The 18,452-nt window shown below is 41.8% G+C and overlaps 2 protein-coding genes across 3 annotated transcripts; both read right to left on the bottom strand.

Annotated features, from left to right (window-relative positions):
• Positions 1-1,889: 1,889 nt before the first annotated feature.
• On the bottom strand, positions 1,890-4,121 carry LOC125887113 (cytokine-like protein 1). The gene is made up of 4 exons (XM_049573660.1): positions 3,837-4,121; positions 3,678-3,722; positions 2,831-2,977; positions 1,890-2,739 (listed from the first exon to the last, which is right to left on the bottom strand). Exons 1-4 carry the CDS (start codon positions 3,981-3,983, stop codon positions 2,638-2,640), a joined length of 441 nt encoding a protein of 146 aa, XP_049429617.1. The 5' UTR covers positions 3,984-4,121; the 3' UTR covers positions 1,890-2,637.
• Positions 4,122-4,374: 253 nt separating this feature from the next.
• Positions 4,375-18,275, bottom strand: LOC125887093 (limbin-like). 2 transcript variants are annotated; one of them, XM_049573628.1, is made up of 23 exons: positions 17,723-18,275; positions 17,269-17,344; positions 16,772-16,986; positions 16,272-16,328; positions 15,942-16,128; positions 15,710-15,810; positions 15,526-15,591; positions 15,266-15,400; positions 14,033-14,172; positions 13,220-13,544; positions 12,850-13,089; positions 12,416-12,591; positions 11,885-12,044; positions 11,597-11,773; positions 11,161-11,471; positions 10,581-10,755; positions 9,579-9,722; positions 9,118-9,345; positions 8,721-8,953; positions 8,531-8,618; positions 8,198-8,373; positions 5,416-5,514; positions 4,375-5,176 (listed from the first exon to the last, which is right to left on the bottom strand). In XM_049573628.1, exons 1-23 carry the CDS (start codon positions 17,969-17,971, stop codon positions 4,771-4,773), a joined length of 4,164 nt encoding a protein of 1,387 aa, XP_049429585.1. In that variant the 5' UTR covers positions 17,972-18,275; the 3' UTR covers positions 4,375-4,770. The 2 variants fall into 2 exon arrangements, with proteins under 2 accessions (XP_049429585.1, XP_049429593.1); XM_049573636.1 differs by having other exon boundaries at positions 16,772-16,953.
• Between the last annotated feature and the right edge of the window lie 177 nt (positions 18,276-18,452).

Here is an 18,452-nt window from a genome sequence, read left to right as displayed (position 1 = left end):
TGACAGATTTTAGAGCTTAGAGCACCTAGAGATAACATGTTTAATAATTACTGTCAGTGAAACAAATGAACAGAGTGAGCTTTTGATAGCTGTCTGTCAGTAGCACCTTTATATACAGTCTATGTGGATCAGCATAACATGCTGGAAACCATCCTTAGTTATCTGATGTGGCAGTATGGACCTACGACAACCAGCACCACCTTGTGACAGATAAAAGCACTGTCAAACTCCCTGTGAGCATAGACCTTGAACATGCAGTTTTGCCTACATAAATAAATAGATAAGCATTGCTTGGAGACCCCGCCTCTTAATCAGCCTATACAGAAGTGTGTGAAGGGTCTGATCCAGGAACAGTGCAGCTCCTGCATGACTGGTACCTCAACAACTCTCAAGACAATTGAAAGCATTTGAACTGTGCTCACGCGCAGAAGTTTTCAGCACAAGGCGTGCGAACCAGACTACAATGATGTCATGTAATGTAGGCTGCAGGCCTAGCACATGAAATGGATGTAGCATACACACGACCTATGCCATCAACAAAACCATATGCAAACTCAGGACAAAGGTAAAGCATCCCAATTGCAAGTTGAGTCTGTGATGCAGAATGTGTCAACAGTATCGACAACACCACTTTCAAGCAGCAATTAAAAAAACAGCAGAGACAATACAGAAACCATAGCTCCCTTTGGGACAAATACCACAGCAAAGCAAAACTGCAAGGCAGGATTAATGGTGGTTGAATGCCTGTTTGCATAGACAATCAATCATATCAAGAATCCATGTATGTCGTCAAAGGACAAATCATTCACAAACACAAACATGAACATTGTGAAATTCCGATTGTTTCTCTCATTAAATGTATCACTGTTTGGCAGCCAAGTCGTGTTGAAGAGTCTCTCAATGGACCAACAGGGAGAGTTGTCAAACAAGTCCCCGCTGGCAAGGACGCACAGCATTGCCAACAATAACGTAGGCCTCATTTCACAGAAAGAAAAAGCTGGCTGAGTGTTCACTGGGATAGATTACCTATCACAAGTCAATTCAAGCCTCTGCAATTAATTTCCATGCATGTATTGGCACTGGGCTGATGTGAGTGGAAAGCAGTGGCTTCTGTGGAGAGGAGGGATTGTGAACAGAACCTGTGAGGCTGGCGTCCAGTGGGGGGCCTAACATGAGTCCTGTACTCGAACATCAAGGCCACATGTAACCAGATGTGTTCAAAATCAAATCCAGGGTTGAGCAAAATGCAGCATGTCAGGTAAAATGTGTCAGCCTAGAAGGTCCTGAAATGACAGAATACTTTATATATCTGTATAAAAAACAGACTGAGCAGCTACCTTTCTGTATGCAGGTGACATAGACTGGCCAACAGAGGGCAGCAGAGGCCACACATTAACCCAGAGACTCCCAAGTCCAACATGTCATAACACTCTTATCAAAATATGGGCAGCTCCACTGTAATTTGTGAGAGTGGGAACTGTGGTTTGCATAAAAACCACATCGCTTCACTTACAGTTCATCAATCACATATTTCAAAGCACAACAACTGGTTTATTTTGTTTTGCAGAGGGAAAATACGTTTGGACTTTGAGCTAAACAATTATTACTTGAAATGCAACTGTATATCAGTAAAGTGATGACAAAACTTCATATTGTCTCAATAAAAATGAAATCGATCAGTAAGTGTCACACGCTGAGTGAAAATCAGAGTTGAAAGAACTTTTCTCATGTAAAAAAAAACAAAAAACAAAACATGTAGAAAGGGACATCATGCTGATCCAAAGACTGGAGGAGGGCCAGTTTTGTCTCAGTAGCTTGTGTTTCCCAGAATCAACTGGCGAACATGTTGGTAATTACTTCAGAGAATAAAACAAGTACATAAAAAGTGATACATACAGAGAGTTTTATTACATAATGTGGGACACACTGTGTATAGACTGTCATTAAGTGTACAGAAAAACAGGCAAGTTTATGTCTTAGTTTATATCTATTCTCCTCACGGGCATGGAAATATTTATTTTGTGCAATCTGCACAATCTGTAGCAACTTCTTTGGCATGAAACAAAAGTAAAAAATATCTTCAAAGTGAGACAATTCCCAAGGAACACACTCTACAAGTGAGTGTGGGAAAGAAATGTTTAGGGCATCTATTTCTTACATAACATTTTCAGCCACCACTGGTCAAATGTTTACAAAATGCTGTACAGTGCTCCTTTAAGACATGTTAGTCAGACCAAGGGTTAAGGCAACACAACATATTTCTCTTAATGACACATGAACCTTTGATCAGGCCTGGTAAGTAAGCAGCGGTTAAGCCCGGCTCACAAGCATCTCTTATTGGTTTATTATTTCAAGGTTTTCATCGGCATGGTTGGCATTCAGCAAATTTCCTGTGGAAAGTTCTGCACTCCTTTGCTGGAATGCAGCCACACTTGTCCACTAACATGAGTGCGCGGCTAACACAGAGCCAACTAGGTACGACATGAAACAGCACTGTGTGTGTGTATCGCTTATGATGCAGTGTCTAGTACAGTGCAGGCTGTGGTGCGTATGTGTTACCAGTCTACATATTGCTGATGTGTTTCTCTGAATGAAATAGACAGACGCACATCTGTGATCTGCTCTGCGTGTTGCTGCTCATCTCTCCTCTTGCAGCAGCTGAAGTCTGTCCTCGTCATAGTGAGGGCGAGTGTGTCCAGTGTCGATTGCCTCACAGTCATCTGTGAAAAACACCAGGTCCTGCCAACAGAACATGACAAGACATGTGGTCAAGGAGCCTGAAAACAAAAGTCAGAAACACTGCAGGCTGTTTTTCAGCCTGTTATCTTACCCGATAACACATCCTGCTGATGATGGTGTACAGATTCTGGATTTTACGTTTCAGCAGCACCATTCTGGGACGCTCTCTGCAGTACTGGTTGGGATGGTTCAGCACCACATAGAGGAAGTCACGGATCTTGGCTGTGACACATGCGTTCTGTAGGGATAACAAGTCTTTTAAAATGAACAGTGTCGTCTTAAACTGTAGTTTTAACTTATTATTAAAGATTTATTTTTGCATGACAGTATTTATACTTTATTGAATCTAGAGTACACAATTACAAAGTCTTAGGTTTCATTTTAACATTTGGGGGGGGGGGTCCTTAAACACTTAATTTCCTGCATGCTGGTGAATTTTCATGCAACAATTCCTGCAATTAATGGTGTAAATGTATTCAATTAAAAAAAAAGTCCTCTTCTACTGTCCTGTTTTTATTTGGTGTGACAAATTCAAGTGATCTTAATATCAATGGGTACATGTCCCCTGAGTTTCCCCTTAAAATCTACACCTCTGCTCAAACAGTCTCTTAAACCCGTAAATGTACAAACAAATTTTGTCAGTCATACACATTAGTTAGCATTTTAATGATCTGTCTGCAATGGAATGGCTTCATATGCATGGTCAGAGTGAAAGCTCCTCTAACTGGGACTGTGTCACCTTGTTTATTTTGTATTAAATTAACTCCCTTAGCTCTGAATATCTTACTGGAATGACTATAAATGGTCATCATTCATCTAATGGTGGCTGTTAGTGGCAAAAAAAACAACAAAAAACTTATTCCCAATTCTCTGGGGACCCTTGCAACACCCATGTGTGCCCCCACATCAAACACATTACCCCACTGTTTTAAACTTACGTGCACATCAAGGAAGATCGTAGGTAGAACTTCTGCACACGTTTTCTGCAACCCAATACACATTAATGTTAGAATACATTACATGAAGCACCAGTCTACACACTTTACACAGTCTTGTCTGCAGAATGTGACAACGCAAATACTCGTCAATGCTCTTACCGTGCGATGGTAGGTGTGTATTTTCTCCAGCAGAACCATGATCTCGTTGCTCAGGCCGAGCGCTCTGGAGTAGCAGGTCGGAGGCGTGCACTCCGACAGCCACACAAAGCTGAAGAAACACACGAGAGTGGCGAGTCTCAGCCTCATGTCGGGTCTAACAGTGCTGCTCAGAGGTGCTTCCAGCTGCTGCGACACTCAACAGGGTCTCAAATAGTAAAAGAGGAGGACTTGCAGCAGTTTTAAGGATGGGGATGGAGAGGTAGAGAGGGGGGCGCAAGAAAAAAAAAAAAACACGATCGACGATGACGTGGAAGTGCAGCGAGGCTGAGGAAACATTTGGGGGGTCTGCTGTGTTTTGGAGAGCAAACACTGTGTTCATGTACGTTTCCAAATACCAAAGATGATTGAGCTTCTCCTGCTGATAACAAAGCCAAACAGTTGGCGACTTTTCCAACTCTGTTTGTGGCTTGTCAGGGTCAAGGATCAGGATATTAACGGCAGCTATTATGGGGGTCAATCAGGGAACATGTCAACACAGAAAGTCAGACTTAATGAAACTTTAATTTGCAGTCATGAGGTTTATAAAGAGGAACAGGAAAATGTTTATTTCAGAAAATGAATTTCAACTTGCAAATGAAACAACCTGGAATTTGGATACAGTGCATGCATCTGTGCGTCAACTAACCTGTCTAACATCTGGAGTTTTGAACATGAATAATAAAACTTGACACTAATGCAGTACACACAAACACTACAGGAAGAGAGAAGATGTGGTTTTGTGGACTTTACCACCATTTAAAAGATGTCACTTTAAGATAATACCATCAAAAATAGTGAGCATTTGTGTGACCACCATGCTACATATATTTTCAATTTTGGATTTTAGTATTATATCCTCATAAAGTACCTTCATAACAAAAACAGTTTGTCAGTCTCAAGGTAGGTTTGTTGGTGCCACTGAGCCTTTCTTAAGATTGAGAAAGTTCCTTTTCCTTTTCCTCTTGGGAACACCCACACTGTCACACGTCTCAGGTGGATCCCGAAACACAAACAGCCTCTCTCCATTAACAGGGACGCCCTGTGCACTGCTGGCAGAGGCTGGCACTGTACTGTGTAATGTTTCACTCACTGTGTCCACAACCTTTTCTTTCGCAGTGTCACTGCACTGCTGTGTAACTGTATTTTCATCCGTGCTTGATTTATAAATAGGCAGCTGTGCTTTAGTCAAACTGTCTTCCTTTCCTTTCTCTCCAACCAGCAGTGCTGCAACATCTCTTGGAACGTGGAGATGGGATCTGGGGAGCAGTTTTTCCATCAAACTTTGCCTCTTTTCCTGGAGTCTGTGAGATTTGGGAGGACAAAGGAGCTGTTGTTAGCGGGACTGGAGTGTTAAAGTGCTTACCTCATGCATGTGGTCACTGCAGCCCAGCCATGTAACTGCCGCAAGGCATATTACACATAAATACAGGATTTGTCTCTGATGTCGGTGATGAGCGATCTACAAATTAGTCTTGATGGTAGTTTGACTTCACGTCTTTATATAGCAGCTAGTGGAGAAACACAGACGTGTTGAACTCACCTCTCTCTTTCAGTGCAGCTTGGCATATTTGGCATATTTTTATGCACCACGTCTTCTCTCAGTTTGACAGGAAGGAGTCTGTTCGACCCCCCGGCACACCTGGTCAGAAAGTCATCAATGCATTATGAAGCTGGTCAGTGCGATACAATCTCTGCAGACAGTGATTGGCTTTGGTTAAAAATGGTCACGGACGCCTGGCTGTCTGATACACAGTAATAACTTTTCATTAGACGGAGAGCTTTGTGATCTTTTCCATTAAAGTAAAATATGATTTAATCCCTTTCCTAGTAGGGCACATCATGTTAGGTCTGACTAAATAATAAACAAATTAATAAATACAAACTTTCCAACTGCAAAATCACAGAGAGCAATTTTCTCTCTGGAGAGAAGGAGAGTTAATATTTTTTTTTGCATTCAAAAAGTAGAACTATATGTCTATATACAGACATCATGTTGCATTGACAAAGCATCTTCAAGTAGAATTTTTGTACTTGTGACATTTAAAAAAAAAAAAAGTACAGTATCTAGTTAACTAAAAGCACAATGTAAAAGCAGATTTTTTGTTTGTAGAGCTGATACACTTACACTCAAAATATAAGACAGCGTACAGTCAATGATGAAATGTGGGGGTAACATACTGTAGCAGGACAAACTGAGGAAGGATGCCAAGGAGCAGGACGGGCAAAGAGCAGCAACACTAGGAATTGCATTTTGAGCTTTTCCTTGACATAACTACAACTTGATTTATTACTCTCATTTTTTTATTTTTTTTTTTAAAAAGAAAGACAAAGTGATTAATGTTTGCCCTTAGCAGGGTTCATATGACAGACATTTGAATGAGAGAGTGTTTGGGGAGAACTCTTAATAACTAGGGGTCGATAAATGTTAAAACATCTAGCTGATGCATGTTTGCATTTTTTTAAAATTAGAAATTCAGTCAGTATCAGAAGCTGCATCAGTTCAAAAAAATGTTAATAAGGTGATTTGATTAAGGATCTAAAAGTATCAAAATTCCTCAGATGCAACAAACTTTTCATTTCCTCTAGTTATAAATTAGGCACACACACACATAAATAAACAGTTTCACATCCTACTGTTTACGTGAATTCACATTAGTAAGATTTAAAACTGTTCCATAAAACAGGTAAACTCTATTCTGCAAACGAAAAGCTGAAACAAAAGAGCTGAAAGAGAAAATAAAAACACATGTCCCGCATATTGTTCCAAACAGAGCATTTTCATTCCCTTGTCCTTTGGCCAGACAGCTCTGATCCTCATGCATGAGACATTATTCATCAGCAAAGTAATCCAAACTCTGTGGGGGCCAGACGTGAGTGTTCCAGTGTATCAGGAAGAGAGGGGGAAATTAAATGATGAGTATAATCATTTATCTCTCCATCTTGGCTCGGGGAAAACGACCCTTGTGGAACTGTGTTCAAACAAGTATTTAAATGTGAGACGAAGCTCGGTGATGGGGTGGTTTCAGCCAGCTGCGTTTAAACGCTGCTTTTATTTAATCTGTGACTTCAATCAGAAAACTACTTTCTTAAACCACAGAACTTGAATCGCTTTGGCTGTGTACTTCGGGCAAAAAGGTTTTCACTATATTCCAATTTGTACTATTCTTTTTCCTTTTAAAAAGGGAAGAAAGGAAAATAACTGGGACGAGGAGAGGAGCGTATGACAAAAGCTTTTGTTGGCTTATGCACATCAGTTTGTAACTAAAACTCAAAACTATGTTTGCAAGTTGGAAGAGAGAAACAGATTTTGTTTAAAGATGGGTAATCTTCTGCTACATAGGGCTTATTAACAGACCAACGGAGAAAGACAAAGACACAAAGTAGACTACAAATCAAAATATATGTTTCAAAACTATCAATAATTATCACCTCATGAGTCAAAAACATTAACCCAGCATGACCATGCACTGTTTATTAAGCCCTGTGTCACACATAATTCCTGGTAAATTACTAGGATAACTGGGATTTCACTATTCATATGTGCTCTACAGGGTTTCCCACACATTGATTTGTATGTGGCGGCCCGCCACGATTAAAACATCTGCTGCCACTTTCTGATGTTTCTGCACTGTTGGAACATTCAGTAACAATTATTGCTCCACACTCCCACAGTGCAGAGCGTACTCTGGGCACAGAGGGAGCAGAAGAACAGTAGGCGCAGTCAAAGTGAAACGTAACCATTAATTGAACTGGATTTAAAAGTTTGCTTTCACTCACAACAGCTGCTCCTCTTCTCCATCAATCTGATTAGTTCTGATCGGACAGACTGATCAATTATCCAACCTGCAACTCAAACTCCACAAACTGCTGCTGAGGGAGAAAAGAATTCATAACGAGTTCTGCCTGTGCTGCGCTCACAGACCCGCAAAAAACTCAGAATTTAGAGAGGGGCGAGAAAATGTATTGCTTGTTAGTTATTAATTGACATAAATGCAAAACTGTAAAAAAGTTGCAGATAAAAAGACATCATCAGGATAGTCCACGTGAATGTCTCAAACAAAAGTAAGCTGTAACATGCATGTCCCTGTAATGTTACTACTTTCATTCACAATACAGCTGGACTGGCATTTCCCCAAAAATGTTACTAGGCCTTGATGCAGGAAGTTGATGGATTTCCCTGATTTTTTTTATCCATGATCTCATTCCCAAATGACCCCATGCAGAAGACGTTCTTGAACATTTCAGGGACAGACTGTATGTGTGAAAGGGCCTTTAGGTGTGTAAAATCTACAAGTATGTTGACCAGTGCACCTGGGTCTTACCCTGAGTGTTCCTGCTCTGCAGATGATGAAACCGGGTGCTGTTTGGGGCAGAGGGCGTCAGTGATGGAAAGGAGTTCACTTTCAGGCAGGGTGGGGAGGAGGAGCCGCAGGGCCTCCAGGAGAACCTCAGCTGACACCTGACTCTGCTTCACCAGCCGAGATGCAAACTCCAGATCCTAAGATGAAGAGCAGGGCAAAGAGCCACCTTTAAGTACAGTTTTCCTCTGACTCCTCTGGCATGCACAGAGGTGAGGATGCTCTTGTATTTTTCCATTAAAGTGTTTTTGTGTTAAATATAACATTGGAAAAAAAACAGTCCCTATAAATTCAGACCTGATCACAGTTTGCATAGAGTCTCCTGAGCTCCATTTGCTCTTTTAAATCTTCCATGGCCTGACTGTTGCCAGTCATTTCCTCCAGCCTGAAAAACACCAGGGAGTTTCAACACTGTAAAATTTAATGGCCTGTGTCAATCCACAGAATTCCTCATTACTCTGGAGATAACACTGGCATGACGGCTCACCTCTCAGCCAACACTGCGATGACCTGATCGCTCTTGTAGAGTGCCTCCTGGAGGATGGTCGTCATCCTGCAATCCTGCTGGAGCTGAAACAGTCTCTCGTCCTCGCTTTCCTCCTCTCCCTTGTCAGAGTCCTCCCTCTGCGTTGGACTTGACTCTACTCTGGGCCGAGACATTTGCCGGCCCTCCAGCTCTGTCCTCTCCCTCTGTAGCTGTTGTTCTGCTTCCTCAAGGCCCTGTGGCAAGAGCCAAATTACACTTTAAAAGTCTACAGTAAAGTAAAGTAAACTTTAAGTAAACTTTAGTTGGAACCATATTACATGCCGCCAAGCCCACGAGCTGCCCTCCAACCACGCACTGCTACAACACAGGGGTTAACTTGGAGTCAAACATTGCCTACCATGCAGTGGTTCTGTATACACTGGGCCATTTCTTGTCTCTCCAGGCTCTTTCTCTCTCTCAGCTGCTGAATTAGCAAGCTGTGCAGAGTGAGCATTGCTCTGGAGGTCTCCAAGACTTTGGTCCTCCTCTCAGCCTTCTGGTAGTGGATGCTAGCCATCTGCATCGCCAAGCTGTCGCCCTGAGACCGCAGCTCATCCTCTCTTTCCCTACGCATCTCCTCCATCACCTGCCAGAATGAGGAAAGATGTATTTCAGTCATCTTGCATGAACTCAAACCACTTCATTTTCATTTTAGACACTGAACGTTAACACGGATAGTTATGCTTCAGGGAGTATGTCTTCTACTACTGAATGGGCTTCAGGTTTGATATCATATAACGTTAATGCAGCCTTCATGCCCTTCTTGCCTGTAACCGCACTTAAAAATAATTTATACTAAAGGCAATTTTACAGCTTTACCTTGTTCATGATGCCACTCTCCATCTCCTTCTCCTTCTCAAACAGTTGAATCCTATCCTCCAGCCTTTTCTGGAAAAGCGGCAGATCAGATGTGTCTGTTTTCTGTCTGGCCTCGCCGGTTTTCCCCTTAGATTGCGTATTCGTCTGCAAAAACCACAATATCCATAAGGTTGGTTGGGAAATGACTCCAAGCATGCTGTTATGATGTGATTAGAAATGAAACCACTCTGTGGAGCCCTTTATTATTTCTGAATAACAATGTGCACTCATCCAGTGGCCACACAATTGAGGCCGATTGCAGTGTGGTTTGCGCTGGCGCACTGTATTCTCCATTTCTTACTGAGAACATTAAATTCACCATTATATCCTGCTGTAGTTTAATACATGGGGGCTTTAGAGTAGTATCATGAGGATATTTAAAACAAAAAAAAAAAGGATCATCAAAGTTAGCACAGTGGAGAAGAAGACTTTCTTGCAAAGAGATGAAGAATTACAAGAGAATCACAGAAGCATTTTTATATTGTCAACTGAGCAATGATGCTTAATTACACGACAAACATATTCAAAATCTGTGGATGTTGGAAACAGGATTTCTGCTTTCTCTCGTCTCCATGTTGGTGTACACTCACATTACACTGATAGAATGTTGTGTGGCTTGGACCACTATCTTTTATATTTCTTTTATCTAATAATGCTAACAATATTTTATTTCAGAACACCATTTTGAAGTGTTTCACTTGCATTTTCATTGCAATAAATTGGATGCTATGAGCTCTTGATTTCATTTTAAAATAGTGGAAAGGCAAGCTAAGGAAATATTTTTAAGCTATAAAACTAAATATTAATGCAAAAGAAACGTAGCAAGGTAGCAGTGTGCATTGTGGTCTGCCACAGTGACTTTCTATTACATATTACCACAAGAAAAGGCAGAAATGGTCTAATCCCAGGCATACAGGTTTTAAGAACATAACTGAATTCAGTAATGTGGGATAATGTGTTCACCATCTGTTGCTCGCTCTCCTTTCTCCAAGCTGCCAGAGCGGTGTGGAGCTTGGTTCTTGAGACAGCATGGGGTAGCACCAGGCAGCGGTCCATCACGGACAGACACTTTTGAAACTCTAGTTTCATCCTGAGCCGATCATCTTCAGACAGAGTCAGCTGGGACGAACACAAACAACTAGAGGACAGAAGGAGAAAAAGGAAAACTGACAGTCAGATAAACACACCAGGGTCCAGCCATGAGACTTTACATGGCTGTGTTGAGATTGGAATAACATCAGTCCAGGTGGAGGGTGTAATTACTGTTTGTTGATGTTGTTTTTCAATCCAAAAAGTTCTGACGGGGGAAAGTCTAGTAGCTACTTCCTTTTGCTGCACCATCTGATGTCGGGAATTTGTACAACCAGTTGTAAAACACAGTCTCATATTATGCTGAAGTGCTCATTTTGAAGATCAAACATTTCTTTTCTTGATTCTTAATTTACTTCTCCCAGAAAATCCATGGCTGAGACGAACACACACACAAAAAAACTTTCCTTTGAATCGCCCGAAACGAAATGACTGTTGTGATTATATCACTGACCTGAAAAACGCTCGGCAGTGGGCCCTCAACTCCCTCTGCTCCTGCAGCTCTCTCTCCATGGCTTCCCGCAGAGCCTCCCTGGTGCAGCTGAGGGTGCGTAAAGCTGCCTTGCCTTCCTGATGCAGCCTTTCCTGGCCCTGCAGGAGAGCGCCTGCTCCCTGTCCTTGGGCCTGTCCTGGTCCAGCCTCTGGTTCCACCTGCAGCAGAGATTGTTGCGTCCCTGGGGGCAAGAGTGTTAGCAAGGCTTGGGTTGCAGAGGGCTGAATAGCTTTGGCTTCTGTTATGGCACCCTGGATCACACGCATGGTCACCTACAGAGCAGGCAGAGGATCAAGGCAGGGAGTAAATCAAGCTCAGTCAATATCAGTGGTATATTTGTGAGTGGGTTTCAAAGTGATTAGGTTATGAATGTGCCTGTGCACTGTTAAAGTGTCACCTTGCGGATGTCAGCAGCAGCCTCCTCATCCAGGTTGTTGATGAGCTCTGCTAGCTCCAAACTGTGAGCTGTCAGTAAGTTTTGCCAACAGTGCAGGTGCTGAGCTACATCTATCCTTCTCTCTAGGCCCTTGGACAGACCTGACAGATCCTTCTGTCTCTGTTTGTGGACCCGCAGCTGGAGAAGGCAGGAAACAGGATTAAAGACTGCATATTAATTAAAGAATGAGATGAACAGGTTTTATGATATCAGCCCACGATGGATACGTAATACACATGATCTCCTCACCATGTCAGAGATGAGTTCCCGCCTCTTCTTAATCAGTCCACAGCGCATGGCTCTCCTCTCTTGGCTCAGTGCCTCATCCAGTCTCTGCCTCACCATCACCAACTCTTTCTGGGCCTTCTCCTGGAGCTGGTCAATCTGCTCTGCAGGCACAATGCTCCCTCTGGTGGAGAAATGAAAGCATGCCACGTTAAAACACAACTCCAGTTCAGTTTATTTAATTTGTGCAAGTTAAGAGCTTTCTACAAGGTTGAACTAGTAGGAAAGGCTGACGCAGTGTTCACATCTTCTCTGTAACGCCAGGGAAATACTTCTTTCCTCACTTCTTTAACTTGCAAAAAAGAGCAGTGGTTTTTGCAAATTAACATTTTTTGTTATGTTTTTACAGCACAAATAGAAGCACTTATAATATGTTTTAAATATGTAAGTACATACTGCTACAACAGTTTACATAGCCACATTTATAGTGCAGTGTATAGTAAAAGCACAACCACATGAGAAATGCCATCAATGGTAACTACAATGGGCACGTACCTCCTGACGTAAGCGAACCAGCTGTCCAAATTGCCGGAGGTGCTGGAGAAGCTGTCAGAAATCAGGCTGTTGAGGCTATGAAGGCTGTGCACCAAGAACTTCCTCTGCGCATGGCGTTCAGCGAGCACATAGCGCTGGTTTGCAAGGACCACATCCAGCACCTCTTCGAGCTGATCCTGTACATAGAAGAGAAGGACATGTCTTATAACGTATTTAAAATCTGTCACTTTATGTACAGTTCACCACAAATACAGACCGAGAGGAGGAATAAAGCAAAAATATAAACTGCAAATGCTGATTTACGTGCTTTATTGAGCATGTTTGCAAGTGTCAATTCTGCATGTCTAAAGCTCAAAATATACATGCAGAATCATGTTATTTAAATGGTCAAGTCTAATATGTCACAACTTTGAAATTTAATTTTGGTTGCTCACTTGACAGGCAAAGTAATCATGCTGAAGACTCTTGGCTGTACTCTTCTCTAACTCGCCCATCCTGGTGGCCTCCTCCAGTTCCTCAGCAAAAATCTTGTGCAGCTCCACCCGGCGCCACTCGATGGTCTGCCTCTGGACCTTTGCCGAGGCCTCTTCATGTCGCACTAGCAGGATGCGCTGCAGCTGACTCTGGCTCAGCTTGTGCAGCTTCTCCAGGAGGACGCTGCAGTGGAGAAGCTCCTAGTAACATTACAAAATGAGGTTTAGTGATACTATATGATGAAAGCAACAAACTACCAGAATACTCTTGGATCCAGAGGGGAAAAACCATGAATGTTAATTTCTTCCCTTACAAATGACTTTTTAGTACCTGTTGGTCTGCATGCTGACAGAGCAGCTCAGCCTGGGCTTTCTCAGCAGCTTCTCTGCGATGCTCTGCTTCCATTTCCTCCCGAGTCTCCAAGTTACACCGGCCAGCCAGAGCAGCCATGCGGGCCCCTCGCTCCTCCTTCAGCCGACCCTCCATGCCTAACATCTGTCCGTGGAGCACACTGAGGAGCCTCTGCTGAGCCTGGGCGCTGGCCTGGCCTCGGGAGCGCAGGCTGCCCAGCAGGGAGGACATCACATCCTTGTAGATCTGAATCCGGGTGGCCTCCAGGTTGTTGGTGGCATGCAGCAGTGTAGACATTTCAAGGCTGACAGGGATAAAATGTAGAGTGAGCAGAGTAAACTTGTACAAACTGGGATTTTAGTAAGATGTATCATAAAAAGCTGATAACATTTATTATTACTGACCCTGGTGGATTTGATAATAACTTCAGGCATTTATGACAATAAAATGTTAAAATGATTACTGATTTGAGTGAAACACTAGCTAGACAACATACTGCAAAGCTTTCAAGCAACAACCGCTTTAACTGTTTACAGAAGCCAATAGAGAGGTACATTAAGATTAGGTACTTCTTGTGACTCAAAATAACTGGATGGTATTGAATTATAGGAGAAAAATCCCAACTTCAGTAAAATACATTACATTCCTACACATATACATTGTTTCCACAAGCAGTTAGTGCCCTAATGGCCATTTTCCTCCACTTTGCAATGATTTGATGATTTTTGTTCTGTTAAAGTATATCAAGCCATACAGAGAATTATTTCACTCCTTCTTGACATGTATACTCACTTCTCCAAAGCCTGGTACATGTTCTGGGGATCCTCCAGCACCATGGTGTCCACCATCTTGTCTTCAAATGCCGCCTCATCTTTAACAGTCTCACTCATGCTGCAGTCTGCATACTCTGGGTCTGAATCACCTCGGTTTCTCTGGTGCAAGAAAATATACGCACAGTGTTTTAACACATACCTGAACTAAGTCATAAAGCCTAAAGCAATGAGTAAATTTTACTGACATTAAATTGAGAAAACAGCTCTTTCAAAAATAACAAAGTTAAGTGTTAACAGAAACAAATGATGTTGAAACAGGGCTGCTCAACAAAACTGTCATGTACTGTCCACAGAAATTAAAAAATTACTTGATTTTCTTTGTACAGACAATCAACATCACAACTACATTAACAAACACAAATATATGCCACATGTAATTAAAAAAAATAGTGATTTTTTGTTATTGCGAGAAAAGAAGTATTCACTGCTGGGAATAAAACTAATAATAAAAGGCTGTTTATGCCATAGAGAGATGCAAATACCTTTGAGACTGGTGCTATGTGACCAGAGAAAACAGACTGGACAAAAAAGACTGGTTTTGGTAGAAAGGTAGAAAACCTACTACGGCCAGAATGCACTGCGCCGCGGCAGACTAATCAACACCCCTGCTGTTGGGTGACGTAATGAATGCAATGCCGTAACAGAATCTTGTTTCATATTTGATAAGCTCTGCTCAGTGTTACCGTTTGATCCAAGTTTTTTCAGCTTCCGTTATTACAACACAGAAAACAGTATGGCGCCCACTTCCTGTTCACAAATTCTCATATTACAGGCAAACAGTGCACTAGAATATGTTTCTGAAGACATTTGAGGAGAGAAATAGGCAATACAGTAACTGAATCTTGGTTTATATGTGATCAGCACTGCCTAGTTTTACAGTTTGATGTGAGTTTCAAAGAGAGAGAGTATTCAAAAATGAGAACATAAAATCTGTAGCTCAAGCACCAGTCCTAGAGCCAGCAGAAATGACAATCCCTCTCTGCTCATCCCTCCCTGACAACCACAAAACACATCACCTGGGGGATTTGTGAGAGATAAGCAGGGAAGATCTGGGTGCTGGTAAGATGAAGGCAAGTTTACCACAATTCATTTACACATACTACCTACATTGTTATGATACAGAGCTGGTCAAAAATTGGCAAAGTAAGCCTTTAATCAGAACAAAACATAAAGATTTTTGAAAATGGGTTACCCTTTGTTGAAGAAGGTTCAGCCTTGTCCTCGGACCTATCAGGTTTATGGCCAGAAACCCCAGTGACAGCAGCACCAACGTAACAAAGAACCCAGCAACAAATCCAGCAAAATGGACCCCATGGTTAGGATAAATCTAAGATGGCAGGCAGAAACATCAAATCAATTTCATAAGCGCAAATTTGAAAATGGTACGAGAACAAAACATTCACTTTGGAAGCTGCAGGTGTGTTTCCAGTAAAGGAACTGTTTACAACTTACCCTGTCCGTGGAATTCACCCTCAAGGTTAGATTAGCTGTTAATGGACCAAACATACTGACATCATTCTGTGGAGTCAAGAAAACAGTATTCTGGTTAAGAAGACAGACAACATTCTTATTATACAGCAAATATGGACATGGTGACGTAACTATTGCATTTCAGGTTAAAAAGAGCAGAAAATACCTGTGAGGCATTAGAGAAGGTGAGAAAAGCTGGAAGGTCCAGGACTTCACTCTTATGGCTCCTTATTTGAGCAGTATAGTTGACAATTATCTGGGTTCCAGCTAAAGAAGTAAAATCAATATCATGTTACTTATTGCAGCACGCAGAACATTCAAATATCCTACATTTTAAAGTTCAAACCAGGCATGTTTGGCAGAATCATCTTTTACAGTAAACTGACTCCCAGACATACCAGACAGTGAATCAATAGCAAACGTTTGGTAGCCTCTTTCCACCACCCTGCCCTCAGATTTTAGAGGTACTATTCCAGTAATGGAGTCCCGGATAGCAACCTGAGACAGGTTGGTGCCACCCACTGGGCCCATGTTGTGAATCAGCAGGAAGAATATCAGCTGAGGAGGGTCAGTGCCAAGCTTCACCTATGGACCATATTATTAAGCAGCAGGAAGAGAGTGAATCAGTGGATGGCCTTCAACACGTTCATTTGCAGTTTAAAAAAGGTCCAGTAAAATAAGTTAGAATTAAAAGCACACTGATAAAAAGGACTGTGCTCAAACTGTACCTGTGCACACTTGTAAAATTTGACCCCGAATGTGGATGGAGGTGCCACACTCTGGATCTGCAAAACATTTAACACAATATAATTTCTTCTAACATGATCATTCTCATTTGAATTATGTAAAGTGACGTTATAAATATGCATGGAAACGGGATGTAATAATGTGACAGTTTGTTAGGTACGTGAATGTATGTATGTGATATTTTAGAAATTCTTATCTTAAAAACAGCCAGTATCCTACAGAAATACACGAGAAGAATCTTAAGTGACAGAACTATAAAAAACTATAGAAAAAATCTAATCAAAAAGAAGTTGTGGAAAGATATGGCTGGTTGACACGGATTTGTTCAGCGCAAAACTACCACAACATGACACATAAACACTAACACAACAGACCAAAACAAACAAGAAAAGCTGCACTGCGTACTATATCTGCATATTCTATACAAATCCGTCACTGTGTGCAATGACTGAGGCGACCAAAACACCATTTCTGAACACACCTGAGGCAGAGTGAGGCCCGGGTTGTATCTGGTGAGTGTGGTTCTGCGGTTACGACGGTGGAAGATGTTTGACATGTAGTTAAGTGGCGCAAATAAGGAGTGTCCCCATGGGCTGCCAGGAGCTGAAGAGGAGAGTGGGCCCTCTGCAGACAGCACCATGCACCCACTGATCTCCATTGTGCCTATCAGGGTGTTTGAACAGCCAGTTACAAAAGCTGAAAGTGACAATAAATAAGTAAATTATACATATCAGACTGAGGTTTTGTATTTACCAGAGTACTAAAGATTTTTTGTGTATAATAGTCTCCATATCATAATTTTGACATAAAACTGTTATGGAATTCTAACTTTACATCATCTGTGCATGTACAGCATTGGAAAAAACAGTGTTAGCTTATCATTGACTAAGTGCGCAATTGTTCAGCTGGTGTTTGCATAGAGATGAGTTGTGTTATTACTGTATTGTTGATGTATAGAAGTGAGAGAGAAGAACAAACCATCCATTCTAGGCACTGTCTGCACTGCTGAACTCCCAGTGGGGTCATGCTGCATTAGGTGGACACTACAGAGGCTCTGGAAATGGAAAAAGGGCATTCAGCATTGTACACTTAATGGTATTAACAAATATTAAATAGCTTTATCCAATACCAATCTACAGACACTTACACAAGGGTACCCCTCAAAACCAAACCATCTGTTATGGGCCTGAATACCTGAATTTATGTAACAGGTGACTCAGAGGTTCAGGGATACAACAACATTAAGTTATCACTTTGTAATAAAGATAAGATGTGTGATAGGTGATGTTCAGTTATCTGTTGGGACATTACGTAACTGTAAGCTAATAGATCATCTCAGGTGGTGACAGAGATGCTTAACCTCCATCAAAACCGATTAGTTCTTGACATGGAAAATTTTGAACACTATTGATTTTACCAGTAAGCCACTCACCTCATGTGTCCTCGAGAAAAGAAGTGATCGTGTTGTGTACCATGGTGCATCCTGAGATATGACGTTACCGTTATAACAAGTCTGGTGTCCAGCACTGTGCTCCGATACACCGGCACGTTGAGTCTCGCACCAGGTTTCATCGTAACCCCAACGGTCGTATAAAAGAGGTAGACACAAACAAGATACCTGGATATTAAAGATAAATGACCATAACGTGATCCTCTTCGCGGTGAAGTGAACCTGACGCATTCGTACGTTGGTGTGCCACTCTCACCAAGGAGAGCCGCTAGCTAGCTGGTTGCATGTCTGGATGTTGCCACTGTTAAAAATCCGCGATGAAATCATTTTCCAACGTTTTTTTCTTGAGAAACATCAACTGTAGCAGCGTTTCTGACGAACAAGCACATCTTACTTGTATGCTAACATTTCAGTTAAAACTATGGACGCCATTTCAAAGATTTATACACGAACAGAAAGTCCATAATCACCGTTGCTGCACAACTTCGGAAAACATTTCCAAAACTTGGGAAGAACGGGCAACTCCTCAAGAACCGTTAAGACACAACGTACATACATTTGTTTCCGGTTACGGCTTTCAAATTAAAACAACATAAGTGAGCCCATGGAATGATGGGAACTGCGGTGGATGCCTAAAACTACATAAGTATGCAAGAAACTATAATAATAGATATTTAAATTCATATTACCCTCCTGCCTTTGCGTCAATGTA

Source organism: Epinephelus fuscoguttatus, linkage group LG1 (genome assembly GCF_011397635.1).
Source record: "Epinephelus fuscoguttatus linkage group LG1, E.fuscoguttatus.final_Chr_v1".
Lineage (NCBI taxonomy): Eukaryota > Metazoa > Chordata > Actinopteri > Perciformes > Serranidae > Epinephelus > Epinephelus fuscoguttatus.
This window is presented reverse-complemented; position numbering and strand designations above follow the sequence as displayed.